This window comes from Mirounga angustirostris, unplaced genomic scaffold (genome assembly GCF_029215605.1).
Source record: "Mirounga angustirostris isolate CCGP_5_RB_7025 unplaced genomic scaffold, mMirAng1.0.hap1 SCAF_14, whole genome shotgun sequence".
In the NCBI taxonomy this organism is placed as follows: Eukaryota; Metazoa; Chordata; class Mammalia; order Carnivora; family Phocidae; genus Mirounga; species Mirounga angustirostris.
Genome location: NW_026991722.1, coordinates 4110941 through 4132500, shown reverse-complemented (window position 1 = coordinate 4132500; position 21560 = coordinate 4110941). Strand labels below are relative to the sequence as shown.

Sequence of the window (21560 nt, the reverse complement as noted above, 5' to 3'; positions counted from 1 at the left end):
GCTCTGTGCTTCATAAAATCATTATTTAACTTGAGATGGCTTTGTGTAGGAAGGCGGAAGAATGATCAAGGAGGAAGAGACTCTTCACTAGAAAAGTGCAGGGTGGGTTTTGCAGATCACCATCCAGAGAATGAGAGCTGTTTAATACTGGAGAAGATTGCCATTTGAATCTAAAAAATACATTTATCTGTATAAAGATAAATTACTACTTTGCAGTATAATTTATGTGTTTGCTTGCTTCTCTTGCTTATCAGATTTTACGTACCTTGAGGATAGAGGCCTGGGTCCTATTTATCTTTGTGTTTCCAGAACACAGGATAGGATAGGCCCATAGTGGATGTTCAGGAGACATTTGTTTAATTAGTATATTAGTAGTGGAAATGCTTGATTTTTTTTCCCTTGCAACAGCTCCCAAATGGTGTGAGGCCAAGGAAAACAATTACTAAACAAATGGTTTCCTAACAGTGGAGTTCTTAAGATATTCAGTACTGCTTTAAAAATGACTGCTGCCTATTTTTTTCCCTTATAAGAAGGAAATTCATCTGTCTTGATCACGTGAACCACTTGGAATTCAGTTTTAATTTGTATGAAAACGTCATGCTTGTAGTTTTTTGTGAATTATGGAATTACTAAAGTTTCACCCAGGGTCATTCATAACTGAGCTTCTAGTAAACTGCAGAATTTTGGTGGTGGTGGTGATGGTGGTATTATTATTATTATTATTATTATCATTATTTAGCTTACCAAAATACAGAATCATTAATTTTTAGCAAGTTCCTGAAATCCATACAGACACAATTTAAGCATGAATACTTTTTGACCACCATTTCTGCTGTCGCCAAAGTAAATTTTAAGCCTCATTTTCAGATGTATCAGCATTCACTGGTATTCTTAATTCTATAAATTTTGTTTTGGATGTTGTATTGGGGATAGGAAAGATAATAATTAGCGGTAGATAAGTTTTTAAACATTTTGTTCAGCTCAGTGCTTTCATTTTACATAACTATGATGAGTCACTGGTGTTTTATTTCATTGATGGAATGAGATAAAATACTCATTAAAAAACACGGCAACTGTAAAATAATAATATGTAAATGTTTTGTGTGATTATGCATATTTAGTTTTATAAATAAAAGTATTAACTTTGAAGAATCCATTATATACTTATGAGTTGTTTCAAAGGTAATGCTACAGATATATAGATATACACATATGTAAGTCTGTTAAAATGATTCACCTTTCAATATACACCTTAGGAGCACTCTTCAGAAGTAGTTTTTAAGTTGTCTTTTTCCCATCCATTGTGTCCACCACATTTCAGATGGTCTAGAATAAGGCAGTGAGGAAACCTGATTGGACCTCCAGGAAGTGCTCTGATGTTAATCAGCCTAGTGTGCAAGACAGAAAAGCTGATAGTCCGAAATTGCACTTTAAACTAAGACAGACTGTCAGTCTTTAGGAATGTTGGGGAATGGCCTATTTATGTAATCAGATACTAACCCTGGGAGGGAGCTGTCAGGCACATTCTTGTTGTGTAAGCAGCAGGGAAACTGTGCTTTATCTGACAGACAGTGTGTAAATCTGTCCATGCAAAAATCCAAATGTTTAGTTTGCTCCTAGTCACTGTAATAATCTGCTTATTTTCGTCTGCTGGAGCAGTGACATCACTTAGCAGAATGTGCTGCAGACATAAGGCCCAGATAAGGCTGCGTTAGTGTCAGTCATTCATTCCATGATTGGCAAGAAGATAAATAGGAATTTACTAGAGGTTTGCTTTCAACTAAAAGAATAGACAGCATGTTCTGGACAGGAATAACTATTTAGCTTGGGTATTTTACATCTTGGGAAAATGGGTAGAATACATCATGTCTAATTATAGTTTCTAGGAGTAAGGAACCTACTATATCAATAACTATTGAATAGTTATGTCCCAAAGGAATCTTCTTTGATTTGTTAAGATGCCTTTACTTTGTGTGTATGTGTGTGTATTCCATTGACTTTTATACTTGTTATATGCAGCACCCTTTCATTTTTCATTTTAAAAATATTTAATATTACTTTATTATTTGCTTACTGTGAATAGTTAAATCTTCATTAATATGGACATTTAAGAATCTGTAAATTAAATCTATTTTTGGAGAATTTACAAAATTTACAAAATACTAAAAGGATTTAATTTACAAAAATATATGACTTTAACGTCACTTTCACTCTGTGACGTTAAAGATGAATTCAGTGTTTTCATAAATTTGTTCAGTGAGAATAGAGTTCCTTTCCATGATTGAAAGATCTCTGTTTTATCAAGTATTAATTGTTATTAGTGTTTTCTTTGATAATTCACTCGCTGGATAAGCAGTATAACTTTAGGAATTTTCTTTAAAATTCCTCTAAGGATTATTTAGGTTGTTTAAATCTCCATTCAGATCTTCAGTTTGGCTTTACCAAATAAGTGATGTCTTTGCTAATTATAAATAATGTTTTGAAACGGTATTAGTTCTTGAAACAAAGGGGAAATCCAGTACTGGACCACAGTATTTCATGATCCGTAACTTTACAGGACACATCCTTGAACTCTTCACCAGGAAAAGCCAGCTGCAAGCCAGATTGAGTTGAGGGCAGCCTGTGCAGCTGTTGGGCCACCAGACAGAGACCACCTTGCCCTGGTCCAGGTAGCCAGATGTGTCTGAGAGGCCAAAGGTCTTTCTAAGGATTTTAACGACAGTGATAGGAGGGACGAACAAATAGGCAGAAGCATACGTGTCTGACGCCCAGATATCGCCCTTGTGGAATAAGTGCATGATTGCATTTTCGCTCTGCATTCTGTAAAGTTGAGGTCAGCTCTGTCTTGATTGAGTACCGAAGTGCAAGGTACATTTATATAACACTTTCATTATTTACTGCTTTAGCACAGGAACTTCACATAATTAGTCAAAGTTTAATTGATTTTAATTACCTGCCAAAGTTAAATTGCCCAAATTTTCCAATCAACTGCTTTGGAAAGCTGTACCCTTCAATTTGATCATTGAATTCTAAAATGTTACCTCTTTCCCTCTGTTGCCAGCTCTGTACCCCTGGGTCCCAGGTCAGATCTACTTAAGCTCAGGTAAAAGTTAAAATTCAATCAGAGGACTTGTTTACTTGATAGCAATTAAAATGTGCTAATATTTTCGCTTTTGCTCTTCCCCAGAAGAAATTTTCCTAATGATCTATCAGCTGGGCTTTTGTTCTCAGTTCTGTTCTTCTGCCTCTCCCACTTCTGAGTGACTCTGTGTATGTTTCTTAGTGCTGACTGCATGTTATTTTTGAAGAATAGTGGATCCCAGTAGCTGATGTAAACGTACTGATTATGGAAAATGTTAGTGATGTTGGAAGATGTACGACACAGACCTCTGGATGTTCCATGAGGCGGTTTATACAAATGAGGGCCAGTGTCTCTTCTGTCTTTTGGCATCTCTTCTTCAGTGCCAAGCTCTGCCGCACGTTTGGTGAGTCTCAACATGTAAATGCCAGTGGAATGCTCCATTCGTCTGTATCTACTCACCTTTTGTTTCATGTGTTCCTATCTTGGTTGTCCGTGTTAGCGGAGAACTTCCCATCCAGTACTTGTTGTGACCTGTAACATCAGAGCATCTTGTTTTGGGCTGTGGGGTCCAGCAAGCACTCTGTGCTCTTTACTGTCTTACCGTCCCTTAGCTGCACCTCCTGGGTTTGTATTATTCCACAGCTGCACCTGGCAGCCAATCTATCTGATTGTTGTGTTCTGCTACTTTGTTTTATAGTCTTAGGCAAATTAAAGAATAGAGGTACTCAAGCTTGTGTCTCCTGGAAGTCAGGGTTTTTTGTTCCAGTGGAGAATTAACTAGCATTTGGACTGCGTGTAGACACATGGATAAAGAGACAGAGCTTAAAATATGGTGGACATGGAATTTCTCACCAACCGTGATGGTTGGTTGATACCACCCCGATATATTCGATGGACTCTTCCTCAGAACCCTGCCTTCCAGTCCTGGAAGGGGGTAGTCACACAAGTTTGGGACTTTGGGTCCATATTGTCCCTAGGACTGAACTCAGTGGAAATTAGTTAAAATTAGATCTGTAGGGTTTTACTGTTGGGACATATTTTGGGGGGGGGTGTTATTGCAAGTCCACTGCACCTGTCATATGTGGAATTTCTGGAAGAACAATCAGGGCACCAGCATTGCGGGCTCTCTGTTCCACGCCTGTGCCCTGGCGTCCTTCGAGCACCTTTGTGGTTTTCAGTGTATCACTGGGAAGGTCATTTATCAGAGTACTTTTGCCATAGTTTGAGCCTTTGATAGAATTTAATTACATACAAATACTAGATTTTACAAATTTTTACTATATCACTTTTCTGCTCCCCACTCTGAAGCTACTATGGAAGACATCAAGGAGTTGAAACTCAGTGTAAATGTCCCTGAATTGTTTAGACTCTTTTAGGGAATGTACACATACACAAGTAGAAAATAATCAAAAGACAATGTGCATGAGATGGCGTGGGGTAGACGTGTGAGTGGCAGATAAACTGCAGTAGAGTCAGGACTCCTATATAATGTGGGGGATTAAAATGGGACATAAAGCAAGGAGAGATCTTTAGTGAGAGCTGGTCTGATGGCCTCTAATGTCTGGTAATATTTTTTTTTCATCATTAAACACCTAGAAACTTCTCTTCTAAAACTGTGATTATGTTCTTACTCATGGCAAACAGAAGATTCTTTAATTGTCATGAACAGTATCTGTGATTAGCTGTCTGCCTCATGGCATTCACAGTGCAGGCTTATCCAGCCATTGGACACTGGTGTCTGAGCTATCTGAATATAAATATAATGAGGTTTCGACTTCAAAAATTGAAAGGCCAAGAGATACCTTTCTTTCTGAAGTTCTCAATAAATATTTCACCTCTTGTCTCTCTCTTACTGCTCCGATTATATCAGCTACATAACATGGTAGAAGTATGACACAGAAAAACCAACAGCGAATGGCAGTTAGTGATTCCCGTAAATTTTAAGGTACACCTCTTTTTTAAAATTGTGCTTCTAAAAATCTGTTTATTCATATATGTTTTTAAAACTGGAATGTGTGTGTGTAAATATATTTAATACACCAGCATGTAAAGTACTGAGTGAAACTTCTCTTTTCTAAGGTTGACGCCCTTCCTCTTCCTCCAGGCTTCCTCTGTCCCATCCTACTTCCCACTCAGTACAACTACTGTTCACAGTTTGGTGTGAATCTCTTCCAATTGTTGTCTGTTTATTTGTTGATTCTTACATTTGTGTATGTGTGTGTGTGTGTGTGTGTTTTGATAAGTGACATTAAAATAAACTTAATTCTGTAAATTTTGTCCCTTTGCAGTATTTAACGTACCAAGCAATGTATTGGGCTCCGGGAATACAGCAGAAAATAAAGCAGGCAAACATTCTGCTGTCACAAGCTTATTATATTTTAGTGTGGGGAGATATTCAGTAAACAAATGAAAAGTCAAATATATACCAGTTTTAAAATAATGATGATATAGTAAAATCCAAGAGGGGGGAGCCATAGTGGGGGCTGGGGTGCCGAGGGAAATCCTTGGAGAGAAGGTGACAGGTGAGTCAGGAGGGACTGAGCTCCATGCATATTTCAGGCAGTCCCACCAGAAGAAGTGCACAGGGCATGGCTAATGTCACAGGGACCAACGTGCCGGGAGTGAGGTAGCGGGTGGGAAGCTCATGGGAGCTCAGACCACATGATGCTCTGGAGGACTCCACAAGGACTTTGGTTTTTCCTTCTGTGCAAGATGAGAGGGTTTTGAACAGAAGCCTGGCGGCTGACCTAGGTTTTAACAGAACCACTGTCTGCAGTATGCAGAGAACAGGCTGAATGGTACGAAGGTGGATGGGTGGAGAGCAGAGGCAGAGAGTGCGTTGGAGGTTTTCATTATGATCCTGCCATGAAAAGATGGTGGTCAGTTGGCCAGTTGGTCCCTCGTGGTAGGAACTGAGGTAGATGGAAGTGTCCAAACTCTGAATATATCTGGAAAGCACAGCCCACAGGCTGTACTGGTAGGTTGGATGAGAGAAAGAGTAATAATGAATGATGCCAAGATTTTGGCCTGAACCGTGAAGTTGCGTCATTACCTAGATGGGCAAAACCACTGTCAGAGCAGGGTCCATTGGTGGACGTTGGGAGCCAGGTTTAGACACATTAGGTACGAGAAACCTGTTATTAGCCATCCCAGTGGATATGTCGAGTGGACAGCTGAATACAGACGAGAACTCATGGAACACATCTGAGCTGCAGGTAGGAATTTGGAAGTCGTCAGGACAGAGATCATCAAAGGAGTGAATGCAGGTCGGAAAGGAGAGGTGTGGACCAGACCCTACATTATGGCTTTGGGAAGGTGAGGAGGAAGCTGCAGAAGTGACTGCTGAAAATCATGAGACCGTCCTGTTCTCAAGTCAGGGAGTGGGCCCTCCACAAGCTGCTGACGTGTCCGTCGTAGGCTCCTGTGGTGCCTGCAGCTCAAGTCTCACTTTCGGGCTGGAGTCTGGTATTTAGTGAAGACAGCAATGCACCAGGCTTGTTATGGGAGAACAGGAAGTCCGCAGTCCTGGCTGCTGGGCATGCTGGACTCTCTCGCAGCATCCTTTCTGGGTGCTTTTGCCCAAATGCTGCCATCCTCTGGACTCTGCCGGGGCGGCGGGCCTGCCTGAGACTCAGTGACACCTGCTGTCCCTTGTTCCTGCCTTACGGGAAACAACTTCTCGGCCTGTATTACTTCATTTCCATGTGTTTTCCTCCGAAAAGTCTTTAACAAAAAGGTAGTCATGGTATAAAGTGTTGAGCAGTTTTGTTCTCTTTGTATCATCGAGTCCAAACTAGCAAGCTCTTTGCCTTTCGTTTCTGTTCTTTCCCAGCCCATAACTGAAAAGTCATTTTTGTCGTTAACCTCATTTTGGTAGCTTCAGTTAATTCTGTATTTTAGCCTCCCTAACACTATCCCCATGCCAAGTGTCAACATTTTATCACCTACACCTTTCCAGTTGTTTTTGCTTATGCACTTTAAGTATATGAGAAAGAAATTTAGTCTGGTATTTTGGATGCTGGAAGGTATATAATAAATGATAATGGCAATCCACATAGTCTTGAGGTGTTGAAGATTTGAAAAATTAGCATAAGTGATCAAACACTATACAGTGTTTATAGATGCCTATCCAAATTTATCTTTTCAAAATAATTTAGGATACATGAGATGTAGATGAAAGTCACAGATCTGTTTTGTGAAAAGAAGAATCCATAGCTGCACACATCCAATTTTTTAAATAAATAATGCTCTTTTGTGTTGAAAGGAAGCTAACGTGACTGCTTTGCCCTGCATTGGAGACTTCTTCCCCGTCTGCGTGTACCTCAAACGAGCACGCACCCTCTGGTTTTACTCAAGCTTTACTGCAGGTGAGGTCATGCCCATTGTGTGGCGGCCATGTGTGGGGAATGCTGAGGGGCCTTCTAGTATTTTATTAACTGCTTGCTCGCAGTCGGGTCAAATAACTTCAAAACCCTTAAAAACTTGTTTTTTATGTTAATCTAATTTTAGCACTTTCCCTTGAACTTATGATTTAGAAAGGAACAGATCAAATCCCTTACAACATGATCTTTCTATATATTTGAATGTCAGGATGTGATGATTTAAAGCAAGCTGCGATCCGTGTCGGGCTGTCCAGTGTCCACGTTGAGCTCGCCGGCCGAGCTCACGTTGTGTCTTGGCGATGCTCCCGTGCACAGATGCCCCGGGGTATTTACTCTAGAGTGGGCTGTAACTGCTGTTCTCCGACTGAGGGCTCGGAAAGGGTCAATTTTGTACTGAACTCTGAGATTGCTGGGCAATACATCTCAACCCCTCCAGCTAATCTTACCTTGAGCTCAAATGGTTCCCTAGATCATCCTGACATGCTAGAAGGCCGAGATGATGACAAAGGCCAAGACAGTGAAATACCCAAGTTTGGAAAGGCTGCCTTTCCTAGCTCCAGCAAATCGCACGGTCTCCATCAGGTTGGACAGTCCTTTCTAAATCTGGAAAATATATTCAAATGTCTAGAAATTCTGTTTCCGTAATAGAAACATAAAGACCTACGGGATAAATTTTAAGCATACCATATTTGCTAGTGTATAAGATGCATGGGTCTATGGAACATATTCCAGTATTACAAGAATAGTTTCTAAGAAAAAAAAAAATACTTGTAGTACTTACGTTAAAAGTAAATTTTAACTTGTTTGGTAGAAAGGGATATTTTATTCCTTTCAATTTAATCTGTTGTATATTTGAGTCCTGTATGAAGTCATTTGGGATACGTTAGTGTGAGTCTCGTGTCCCTTAACTGTAAACAGTGCGCACGTTCAGAGAGTTAAATATTGTGCTGCTGTCAGTTCCTGGTACTAACAGGGCTGTAGCATTAACAGAGTCCAGTCTCCTATGTTAGAGCTCTAATCCGAGCACTACTGATGATCAGTCATGTTGTCTTCAGCTTATTAATTTTGTTGAGAAAACTATTACTCTTTTTAAAGTACCCTGATAGGTCTTTATTGGAGAGTATTGTTGGCACCGATTGCTGGCAGGGAATCCACGTAGGAAACTACGGCTTTCTTTATCGTTGCTGTTTTAAATCATTGTGAAATAATAGATAATTCTCTTGATTCACTATTTATAGAATACCAGTGATCTAACTGTGATGCGGAATGAAGAGATGTCCGATGCCCAGTATTTTTAGAAACACTGATGTGGGTACACACCGGGAATAAGAATTGCATGGTTCTGCTGAGGCTAGAGAGGCCATCCAAGGCTAGACGCTAACTTCTCTTTCCCCAGCACCATGAATATCTGAACCTGAATATTATCTCTGAGTCTGTGGCACACAAGAAACTGAGCGATACTGTTCCTCTGAAACTATCAGCTTTATTAGCAAAAGGGGATTGGGATTTATTATATAGAGATGTATGAGATTTTTCTATAATATATATCTGTCCTAGTAAGATTCCATACAATCATGTTAATGAAACATTTTCTTTGCATAATATTGTAACACCACAGTATAAAGACCCTATTACGACTTTTATAAATTCTGTATGAATCATAGTTTTTTTGATGACTAGGACTGTGCCAGGTTGTTTGAATTGGGACAGAAATTCTTGTTCATACTCGGCTTCCATTAATATATCAGTTGTGTTTAATTTTAATATATTTATTTATTTGAGAGAGAGAGAGTGCGAGCCAGAGGGGCAAAGGGAGGGGGGAGAGAATCTCAAGCAGATGCTGCACTGAGCACAGAGCCCGACACAGGGCTCCATCTCACAACCCTGAGATCATGACCTCAGCCAAAACCAGGGGTTGGACGTTCAACCTGCTGAGCCACCCAGATGCCCCTAATTTTAATATATTAAAATTTTAAAAGAAAATTACTTTAGTTAATTTTGTAGTTGATTTTGTGTATTTGTGCTTTTCTCCTTTTTGCAAATCTTACTGGTAAAATCTGTCCTGTTTATATTTGTTAACCAGTTTATTCTAACACAGTAAGTAACTGGTAAGATTGTCATCTGAAAACTTAGTAGAAGGTTTTCCCTTGACATGTAAATGATCTAGTCTGAGTTTTTTTAGCTCTTTGGTAACATTTTCATAGCATCTGCAGGTGTGTAGCTTGAAGGAAAGCTGTCTTTGTTAGCACTAACATGCTATTTGGAAGGCTGTGTTACTTGGCCACATAATAAAAGTGAGCTCATCATAGATCTCAGATGAAGACATTGTTATGCTAGGTTTTTTTTCACCAGACAGGCAGATTTGTGGCTTGTATGCATACATACTGCATCTAAGTGGTCCTGGGCACTTGGAAGGGTAAAGGCACATTTATTTCCTTAGAAAATTATAATCAAGTGATTGCGAAAAGCAAGCACTGAAGAGACATAGGAAGGGGAGAGAGAAAAACAGTAATAGATTGATGATTGCTTTTGTCCCCTCAAAGCTGAATTCTTCTCTCTGGTTGTTGGAGGCATCTTCATCTGACTCCGCTTCGACTCGCAACTTTAGCTCTCCCTTCCGTGCAGCATGCTCCCCACCCACCCACGGGGGTTCAGACGATTGGCTCGCTGCTCACACACACCGCCCGGCGCCTCTGCTTGTCTCTGCCCTGAGCTTGTGGGTGCCTGCTGCCTGCCTCACCTACTGACCTTTCTGCTCTGTTCTCTCGGGCTCACCTCAGGCCCCACCTCTTCCAGGAAACCTTTCTAGCCATTTCAGTCAGTAGCCACCAGTGCTTTTTCTTCCTTCTTTTTTTTAATTTAATTTTGTTTTATTATGCTAATCACCATACATTACATCATTAGTTTTTGATGTAGTGTTCCATGATTCATTGTTTGCGCATAACACCCAGTGCTCCATGCAGTACGTGCCCTCTTTAATACCCATCACCGGGCTAACCCATCCTCCCACCCCCTCCCCTCTAGAACCTCAGTTGTTTCTCAGAGTCCATAGTCTCTCATAGTTCATCTCCCCCTCTGATTCCTAAGCATCTTAAAAGATGCTCCTTAAAAAGCCCAACGGAATGTGGTGCTTTTATGTTCTAATTATTTCGCTGATATTAGTGCTGACCGTTTGAACCATAGGCTCCTTTCACAGAGGCATGTATGTTTTTTTTTTATTTATAGGTTTGAATGTAGCACGGGTCAGTGCTGGACACACACTAAGTTCTAATACATACTTTGTTGTTGTTGTTGATCAGTTGCTAGAGAAGGAGCTGAACGATTATAATCTGAAGATTGTTAGCACTGTGTTGTAAATGTCCAAAGACTTAACAATAGTCAAGGCATTTGTGATGAAGCTGTAAGTGGAGTTTGAAATTCGTTTTTCAGAGTGCCTGGGTGGCTCAGTTGGTTAAGCAACTGCCTTCGGCTCAGGTCATGATCTTGGAGTCCCGGGATCGAGTCCCACATTGGGCTCCCTTCTCAGCAGGGAGTCTGCTTCTCCCTCTGACCCTCCTCCCTCTCATGCTCTCTGTCTCTCATTCTCTTTCTCGCAAATAAATAAAATCTTAAAAAAAAAAAAAAAAAAGATTTGTTTTTCAATTTATCTCAAAATATTTATATTAGAGCAATGACTTAAAAGAAATTCTCTATATATGGTCTTTAAACAGTAATATTAGTCCTTTATTTGTAACTGCTATTTTAACCTTCCTTACATAAATCCAGTGTTTTCTTCCCTAACCTGAAGCGATAAAATTTCATTTAGTCCAGAGTAGAGGATTGTGGCAATTTAATATATGTCTTGTTCTTCAGGACTTGACTTCTATGGTTAGTTAAAATTGTTTCAACTTCCCAAGCCCTCCAGCTCTGCGAAACCCTTGAAAGGGGTAGTTTGAAAAGGAGGGGGTAGCCTGCAATGGGAATGGGTCGCATATGCAGTATAATTCCTTCCACCTGTTCTTCTCATGTTGGTGTTTTAGAGCTGTGCAGGAAACATAAACTATTTCAGGACTAACCCAACTTCTCAGACCCTGAGAAAAAGACTTAGTGGAGCCTTGTTTTCGGCAGCACTCAATTCAGGTTCTTTTGCCCTGTAGATCAGGGTGTGTTGGGGACATGAGTGGGGGGAGGGATGTGACCTCTATCATCGAAGACAGGGATTGGCACACTATGACCTGCAGGCCAGATCAGACCCACTGACTGTTTCTGTAAATAAAGTTTTATTGGAACACAGCCGTACTCCTTTGTTTTATGTACTGCCTGTGGCTGCTTCTTTCGTAGGGAGGCGGAGGTGAGTAGTTGCATCAAACCCGATGACCCCCCACAGAGAAGATATTTACTGTTCTTTACACTGAGCCTTTCCAAGCCCCTGATGGAGGACACTGTTGTGCTGGTGAGCGCTGGATACAGCACATGCAGGGGAATGGGAAAAACCCCAGCCAAACTTCATGGGATGGTTTTGGGTAGACTGGAGTTTATGGTCTCTTTGACAAAGAAAAATTTCATGGGAATGAGATTTTGAAGGATGAATTCAAATCTCTGAGGGCATAGCCCTTATAATCCTTGAATGTTTTTCTTTAGAATGAGTCATTCTCTTGGTTCTTAGTAGACTAAAGCAACCTGGGATTAATATTCTGCTTAATGCTCCTCCCAGAAGTAATTTTGACACAAAGCTTTTCAACCTTTGGATTGGATTGAAAGAGCCAGAAAAGGTATTTCACAGCTTTTAGGATCTGAATGATATGTTAAGAGGTTTTAAAATGACAGGCTTTGGCGTGAGTGAGGTTAAATTTCTTTTCCAACTAGTTAACAAGGATCTAGCCTGTTAATTAGGCTAATTATCACCTGTTCAGGGCAAAAATGCACTCAAAACTCTTGGCTTCAGTAGCAGGCTCCCTTGCGTGCTGTATAAAAGCCCTGAGGGCGGATGGGGGGGGCAACTTTCATCTGTAACCACACTTGAGCCTAAAGAGTTAGTAAATGAAACCTTTCTAATCTTAGCTCTTTGTGGCTTCTTGATATAAATCATGCTCATGTTTTATATATAATCAGAAACAGGCCACTCTCCCAGTCTAGCCTAATTCAAGTAATCTGGATACTAGTATTATCAAGGAATATTTTTGGTGTTGGGTTATAACTTCATTCATTGAACCAGAGTTTTTATTTGGACTTTGTACACATACACCCACACACAAATATTTGGAAGGAGATGCTCAGAGGGACCCTAAGTGTCCTCATACTCATTATTTAGCTGTTGCTGTACCTTTTGGATTACTCAGTTCAGAGAACATACTGATTTATTTTCCATGCAGTTTAAAGTTGGGTATTTTATTTAAACATGTATGTAGTACTTTGAAACTTCATAGATGAACACAGTTACTGTGGAATAATACTGGGGTTATTTAATGTGGGTTTAGTGACTGTTGCACATGAACGTGTCTAAAAGCAGGGTTGTATATTTTTACTCCGATGTTTCCCGGGCCAGAAACAATACAGGCCTCTCACAGTTCTGGTGCTTATGGATCCTGCATCTGTTACCATGGCAGAATGTGCTGAACTTTGTCATTTTGCTTTGTTATCCTTCGGGGTACTTTTTCAGCATAAGGCGCTCACATGAATTAATTGAGCATTGTAGTGCTCTTCAGTGGTTGTCTTTAGATGCCTTTTGTGTCCTTCTTTGTTCAATAAAGTGATTGTTTGCCGTTATGTTTGCAGCTCAGCAGAATTCCTATGGTGACCCTACTGTGCTGAGAGTCCGTCATTCTCTATTTTCATTTCATCTCTTAGTGTATTATCATATCATTATGAAATTAAAATCATTTTAAAAAGAGGCTTTCATTCCCAAGAAACTGCCTGGGCGTTGGTAGTAGTTGAGTAACTTAGGAATTGTGGAAACAAATTCATTAGTATGTTGAATGGTTTTGGGGAGAATCATACACACCTGGCCTTGTGTTCACGGTTCTATAGTCGGTGTTTCCCCATGAAGACCAGCAATACCTGGCGGTTACGTGTTTGCAGCCTCAGTTGGGCTTTACGGGAATAGTTTTGAATCAGTCAACACCTTTGTTTCACAGTTTTGGAAGATAATAACTGCATGATTAGTTAATATTTTGACAAAATTTAGCTTACTCTTCTATTGAAATTGTATCTGTAGCACACCAGACCGTGCTCAGTGCTGCGCGGTTTTTGCAGATGTCCATTTGTGTGATTTATTAACTTGACAGGACTGGTCCAAGGAGTCATATAGAGAAGATAAAAAAGACTGTTTGATTGTTTGATTAAAATACTAATTTTTGACTTGTGAAAAATTTCAAAAACAGTGAAAGCATTTGGAAAGGTGCTCACATATGGCCACATTGACTTTGGATTCCTTCTCTCTTAAAAAACAACAAAATCGCTGGGGCGCCTGGGTGGCTCAGTTGGTTAAGCGGCTGCCTTCGGCTCAGGGTCATGATCCCAGGGTACTGGGATCGAGCCCCGCATTGGGCTCCCTGCTCAGCGGGGAGCCTGCTTCTCCCTCTGCCCCTCCCTCTGCTTGTGCTTGCTCTCGCCCTCTCTCCGCCTCTCTCTCTATGTCAAATAAATAAAAAATCTTAAAAAAAAAAATTGTGTGTCTGAACAGGTGTAATTCAGTAATGTGGCTGTAATTGAATGGTGTCAACTCAATACAATTTGTAATGTTTTTCTAACAAAAAAATAAAAAAAATAAAAACAAAATCGTAGCACAAGAGTGAACACTATCCACCCCCGCTCCCGCATGCCTTAACCCCTCTTTTCAGAGACTTGGTGTCGTGCATGCTTTCACATGTGGTCTTCATAGGTTTGCATTTAATGCCTTTCCCTTTATGAAAAATTATGTAAATGGTACAGTTCTGTACCCAACTTGTTTTAATGCAGTTACATTTTTTAGATTGTTTGCTGATAAATGTAGCCCCAGTTGATGCATTTTTACTGCATTATGATATCCCATTTTGTGATGAAACCCATTATTTATCTACTCCCCGGCTGGTAGGTAGTTAAGATTGTTCCTGTTTTAATGGGGACAATTGCGTTTACATCCTGTGCTTGTGCTGGAGCTTCCTGGTTACCTAGACTGAGCTTTCTGAAGGAGAGGGAGGGACAGCTGCAGCTTTAGAAAGCGTTGCTAACGCAACCATATCCTAAATTATCCTGAATTGGAGAGGTTAGAAAAGAACATAAAGATATGCTACTGACACTTCCTGCTGTATTTAAAAAATTACAAAGTAGTAAAGCACCAAAGTATCAAGATATCCTTGTCTTCCTATGTAAGTGGGATGTGTACAGATTTTTTATTAAGTGGGTAATAAATTGAGTCAATAATGTACCTAATAGGGTTTAAAATACTTTAAATAACATTTAAAAATATACTTTGAAGAAAGTGAGTATAGACTCTCCCGTTAGGATGTTTACTTTCTATAGTAATATGGAAAGATAAAGACACAATTCAAAATAGAAGTTATATATTTTGACATAACTTGTCTGCCCTTTAGGTATTCAAAAACAGACCATGTAACAGAGTTTCCGTACGGCAGAAGCACCTATTAAGATGATGGTATTAGTCATGTAATTCAGCTCCCTACTGAGTTCTTGAGTTTTACTTTGTGCATAATGCCTACTGACACCACTGTGAGAATTTATAGTTTTGTTATATATCTAACAATGAGGATATTTAGTATACTCACTTCAAAATTTTAAGTCTAGAGATGTGGGTTTTATTTAGTCTTGGCTGTGTTATTACAAATCATGTCATGAGTGATTCAGGGAAGACAGGTTCCCCACCAGATTTAACAGGGAGACCAAACAAGGGCCCAGAGTCATTCCAGGTGTGGGAGGGATGCTAAGGAGGAGACGGCACATAGAACTGTAAATACAGAAACCTGCTGGAAACATATCGGAAAATGCGTAGAATTTAATTTGGGAAGCCTTATAAATTTACACTAAAAGATGAACCCTTAATTGACGTTCATATCATAGTTACCAACATGAAAAAGGGCTTTATTCTAGAAAGTTGGACATCCCAGTCCCTGGAAACCAGAAACTTTATAATGACATCTCTTGGTAGGAATTGGGACAGGTGTTACGTGTAACATGCTATGTTTAAAATCATTTCCCTCAAAATGTACAAATCATTGCTACATTGTCCTCTAATTCCACGTTTTTGAGAAGTCTGGTATCATTTTGATTTCTTTTGCTTGTGTTCTCCCCCCTCCCCCTCCCCCTCCCCCCTCCCCGGCCGAAACCTTTTAAGATCACTTTATATCCAGTAGAAACATCTAGTGAAGCCTGAGGAAAAAGCAGGTAACAAAATGCCCTTTCTCATTACAGGTCTTAGAGTACTATTTGGCATTTTGAACTTTCTAGTAAATATTATAAAGTAGCCAGATTATGTAAGACCTGGAAATGGTGTTGAGGCCCCCTCCTCTCCCCCCAGAGATGGCTTTCTGCACAGCACAGTTGTTATTCTTCTGCTATGACCTGTCATATCATTTTTTAAAAATTTAATTTATAAACATTTAAGATTTTAAAAATTAAATTAAGAACTTTAGAATACCAAAGAAAGTTGCTGAAACAAATACGGAAAACATGGATGTGAATTCGTACAGTATGCATTATGTCACGTTCTGTATGTTTGAAACACTCACACTTTGTAAAATTAGCAGAGATGCGCAGGAAGGTAAGAGGACCGGATGGCATGAGCATAGGGAGCTCCTGGCGGCCAGCGTGGCCCCTGTGGCTGTAACACCCCGATCTCACATGCTCACTCAGAGTCTGGGGAAGATTGAGTCAAGAGCAAAACTCTTACTCACTAGTTTAGTACTTCACCCGGTCGGTCCAGAATTATTTCTCGAGCACCACTGTGTACCATGCACTTGTATGGGCCTTAAGGATACAAGGTGAACCAAGCGCCATCTTCCTATTGTGTGCTTGTCTCATTTACCGTTTTAGCATATAACCTTTATGGGATTGTCTCGTAGTCGTCTTTCTGCATCCTTCAATTGACCTACTAGAAAACTGTCTTCACAATAAAAGAGGAGACTACCAAGTTTTTACCAAACAGAACTCTTTGTAATAGATCATAATTCCAATTAAGAAGTTTTTCATGGAAGACCACCATGTGGGGATAGAAGAGCATCAACAATAACATTTGATCCAAGCTAATGTAGGTCACAGGACATCACCCTTTTCCTAGGAAACTGGGTGGCCGCCGAGGGGGGTGGCAGGCGATCAGATTCCCAGGGGGTGTCGTGCTTCCAGTGCTGGGGCCCTCATTATGCATTTGTCTTGCCATGTCATCCCTGCCACCTCTCCATGTCCATTTGTCCCTACCTTTTAACATCTAAATTAAATACCACCCCTGGGAAGCCTTCTTTCATCTGTCCCGCCCCATTAATTTGCTGCTGCTTTTAAATTTAGGATGGCATTTTATCTTTTTTTTTTTTTAATATGGCATTGAGGTTATTTTTGTCAATGTTTTTTTTCTCCCTTAGTAGCCTGTGATTTTCTTGAGAGCCAGATCTGACTCTTCTTCCTTCATCTCCCCTGTCTTAAAACAGTGTTTTGGGTATTGGCGGGAGTTCAGGTCTTTCTAAAGTACATCTAGAACACACATTGATACCTTCCCTTCTTGGGTCTACATGGCAGAGCAGAACATGTGTTCACTCAGGTTCTGTCCTGGAGAGGCCCTGGGATAAGCCCCAAGGAGAGCTGCATCTCTTGGGTCGATGTCGTTCTTACGGACTTGTGTGAAGGCCAATAATTTACAGTATTTGAGACTCAGAATTTGTGTAGTTCCAGGAAATACCCCTTTGAAGAGTAGGTCTGATAAGGATACTTTTCTTGCTGATATTTCAGGTTCTTGTTAAAATACAAGCACATGAACTTATTTTCATAAAGCAAATTGTAAAGCACGTGAGGTTTTCTAAAAGTCAGGCGGTGGCCTTAGTTAGTTCTTTGTTATCTGGCTTTTGTCGTTTCCTGACAGACACTGAGCTCTCGTTTAACATTTTTATTATGTATGAATAATAGAGTACATATATTGAGGTTTTGTAGATGTAATTTTGTTAAATGTACATCATGGTAGATTTAAAAATGAGGGATTTATTTTGTCATTCATAAAGTTGTAATACAGTGCAGAGAAACTATTTGTTAAAAGATAGCATCTACTTAACCTCCTTATTTATTTCTTGTAGGAGAAGGTTAGATCCACAATAAATACATGAAGAAATAAGTAGATAGGGGAATTTATCTTGGAAATAAGATCCCTGTCATGGTTTTGAAATGTTAAATGCATGAAGACCTGTCAAAGAGATATACGGACATGATATTTTTTTTTTACAGTGCATTTCGAAGTATTTAGTTATATTTGTCACTCTCTAGTACAGTGAGCAGTGATCAGATGATATAGTAATTTCAAAGTCAGTCTCTGTTAATGGGTGTAAATAGAGTGTTTCTACACATACATTATATAGATGTAGTAATTGGCAATTTTAATATTAATGAAGCACTTAAGATATTTTATATGGCATTTCTTAAATATTTAGCAACTTTTACTTCTGTAGCATTTAAGATCTATTGCTACAAAAATATAATTACATATAACAAATGAAGAAGGACTTTTATAAAAGCTAACTTCGTAATTCGCTTCCTAAGAATTTGTGAAGTTCTGATGATTAATTTGTTAAGTTAATCTGTACTTGCTTCAAAATGAGAAAATTAATTATTTGGAGCTCAGGATTTCTTTTTCTACCTTTACGGGGTTAAGGAAATTTGTAAAAATCATAGTTAAAGCCTTTATGGATAGAACGCACATTTTTTACATCTCATTTATATCATAATTTAAAACGCACATATTATAATCCTATTTTTTAAATTGCATTGACTTACTAGACGTATAGCCCAATTTATGATATTCAAAGCAGGCTGCCACAGTCTCTCTCTTTTGTGGCACAGTGCTTATCCACCTATTAAAATATTTTAATTTTGAATATTGGGTTTTAATTTGCTTTTATTTGACTGTTCATTATCCTGAATTAATTAGCTGGACATTATTCATCACAGGCATTGCTTTAAACTAAATTGTATTAGAAATAAAAAGTAAATTTCAGTGATGATTTCATGAAGGCAAGCGACGAGGGACAGCAGCTCAACCAGAAGAAGGATTTAAGTTTTTGTTTATGGTTCATATTGCCTTGACTATTAAAGGTATTAAAAGATCTTTGTGAACTGTGGGGCTCTAATATTTTCGAGTTGAGTACTGGTCTGTTATTTTCATTTTTTTTTTTTTTTTTTTATGCAGGAGATAACTGAGGTTTCTTTTTCTCAAAGGTTGTTTTATGAAAGTTATAGTTATAATCTTATTTTTATTCTTACCAGAGGAAACTTTTTAAATCCATCCTTATGGTAACACAGAAGGACACCTTGTTCAGGCAACGCGTCTGCGTCGGCGTTGGTCCCCAGGAGCCCTGCAGTGCGGGGCGGCCGGGTGCGCGGCCAGAGCGGCGTCTGCAGGCCGGCCCCGTGGCTGACTGCAGGCCAGCAGCCCCGGCCGCCTCCGCCTGGTAGAGAGCAGGGGTTGTCTGAGTAGTTTAGTATGGATAGCTTTTCATTTAGCCTTTGCTCTGACAGCCCGTGCCCTGGATAAGTGGTGTAGGCCTGTGCAGGTGAAATCTATTCTCACATTTGCCTCAGGGGTGACTGGACTGTAACAGAATTTTTCAAACCCGTTGGGCCCAACCGCAAAGCAGAGAATAAATGGCTGAAGTGCCAGGCCTGGACAGAAAAATCAATGGCTGGTTATACAGACATGACAGACCAGGCCTGCGGTTCTCCTCACAGAGTCCGTGCACTCGCCACACTTCAGGGTCGAAACACGCTTCTGCCGGGGGCCGGCCGTGGTACCGCGGCGGTGATACTCACATCATTTTCTCTCTCCTTCGTGCAGGAAATTTACATGCCACTTATGTGACCGGAGTTTCACTGAGAAGTGGGCCCTGAACAACCACATGAAGCTCCACACGGGAGAAAAGCCATTTAAGTGTACCTGGCCCACGTGCCATTACTCATTCCTCACGGCCTCCGCCATGAAAGACCACTACCGGACGCACACAGGTGCGCAGCCCGACGTCGGGGTGAACGTGGGCGCTTAATTACCTCGCCAGTGGTCTGTAGAAATGGGTTCTCGTTGAAGAGTTTGTCTTAAGGGGTACTCATGAAATATTAAAAGCCGTGGTCTCCTTTCATTGTTTTTCAGTGCTACTCGGGTGGCTTTAAAGTGACATTTTAATGCAAGTGTGTGTACACACGTGCGTGCTTGTGTTTGAATCAAAACAAGTCGCATATTTAGAAGCTCGTTTATGTTGTGTGTGTGTACATATACATGCATGTGTTTAAACAGATCTTCTTAGATGTAATCTTGATAGGAGATCATTTGGGGACAGTTTGTTTTCATAGCGGACTAGTCTTGTAATTTGTTACTGATATAAACTCAGTGCCATACTATTTTTGAACATTCATTGACAAGTTTTGGTTTTATATACCATTTAAAAAAATTTTAATGAAATTAATATTTCTCTTAAGAGGAGAATAGTATCGGATCCAAGAGTTTTTGATAATTAATACAAAGAGAAGAATCTGAATTCAGCTATTACAAATTTTTTAGATAATTATATATTTGAAAAGTACAAATCCACATACGTTTTACATCACAACATTTAAAGAAGTGTATGGAATTTAAACCAGTTGATAGTGAACGCCAGCATTCAGAATACATCTATGCTAGGCATGGTCCTGAGAACTCTCAGTCTGGACCTCCATAAATATATAGCCCGCCAATACCCTGTTGTTATATTCACTGTTTATGGCATGTTTTCCATTATCTAAGGACAGTGGGCCCCTAAACTCCTTACAAGCTTACAGTTGAGTACTCTCCTTATCTCTCTATGGCTCTGCTGCCATGAGCTGTTTGTTATTTTTGTAGTCTTCTTTCTCTTTACACTTCTCCAAGTATTTTGTTTCAAGGAAGAAAAATAATAAATTTTAATCAGCATTCCCAAATGTTCTTCTGATTGCCAAGAATCCTATATTATTGTTAGAAATTATAGGTTAAAAGTTCTTCTGAAGCAGTTTGTGGGAAGGCCAGGCCTCCTTAGCTTCCTTGACAAGGGCGGTGACGATTTAAGGTCCCCAGCCTGCCCTGAGAGATCACTTATATCGAACAGCAGATGAAAAGCCAGTGCAGATGTAATTTATCGTCGGCGTTTCCTTCTAAAGAATAATTGTGGAGACTTGGCTGGATCAATAATATGGATTTTTGTTGTTAGGTCTTGTAGTCTGCACCATAATGAGAGATAGGGGACAGTGGCTGTTTTCTAATAGAAAATAAAGGATTGGTTTCCGTGTCTTTCTACATTTGAATGCAAAATGGCACACTTGAAACTAATTCAGGTTGTTCAGGAAAGTCTCCTATTAGATCCCTGCTATCACATAAATAGGGCATGTTAAATGAACCCCCTTTATGGAGTGAAATATTACACTTAATTTTTTTCCTCAAAATTTTTGTTTTGAAAAATGGTCTGATGTCCACTATTTGACCCTAATGCCTCTACCCCTCAGAAAAAAAAAAAAAAAAAAAAAATAAGGAAGTGAAATCGAATTTAGAATGAAAAACAAATCAAGCCACCAAGGTAAATATGGCATACAATACATTGTAGGCTAACATCCTAAATAGAATTCTATGCTTCAAAAAATCAAGGTCATTAATGTGTCTAGAATCAAATCACATTGGAAATTAATAATTTTGTCTTTGTCCCTATACATATCTTCAAATAGGAAAGGGAATAAAACTTAATATTTTTATATAGCATATTAACCTGTAAAGGGTGTAAATCTCATGAGGTTTTTTTCTGTTTTTATGTTACAAGAAAGATGTAGATCACAAAGAAGTTCATAAATGGGAGAAAGGAATCCTCGTTTTCTTGCATCTGAGAGTAATAAGAATACCCTGTCCGCATTGAGCTTTGCTAGTTGGATGGCGCAGC

The 21560-nt window shown here is 39.6% G+C and overlaps 1 protein-coding gene across 10 annotated transcripts in view; it reads left to right on the top strand.

Moving 5' to 3' along the window:
- ZNF407 (zinc finger protein 407) overlaps nt 1-21560 on the top strand; it is a 470693-nt gene that overhangs the window by 239259 nt on the left and 209874 nt on the right. For all 10 annotated transcript variants that reach the window (XM_064577670.1, XM_064577668.1, XM_045886546.3 and 7 more), the window contains one exon: nt 19466-19632. In XM_064577670.1, the coding sequence (XP_064433740.1) occupies nt 19466-19632 (167 nt within the window). The remainder of the gene's footprint in view (nt 1-19465; nt 19633-21560) is intronic.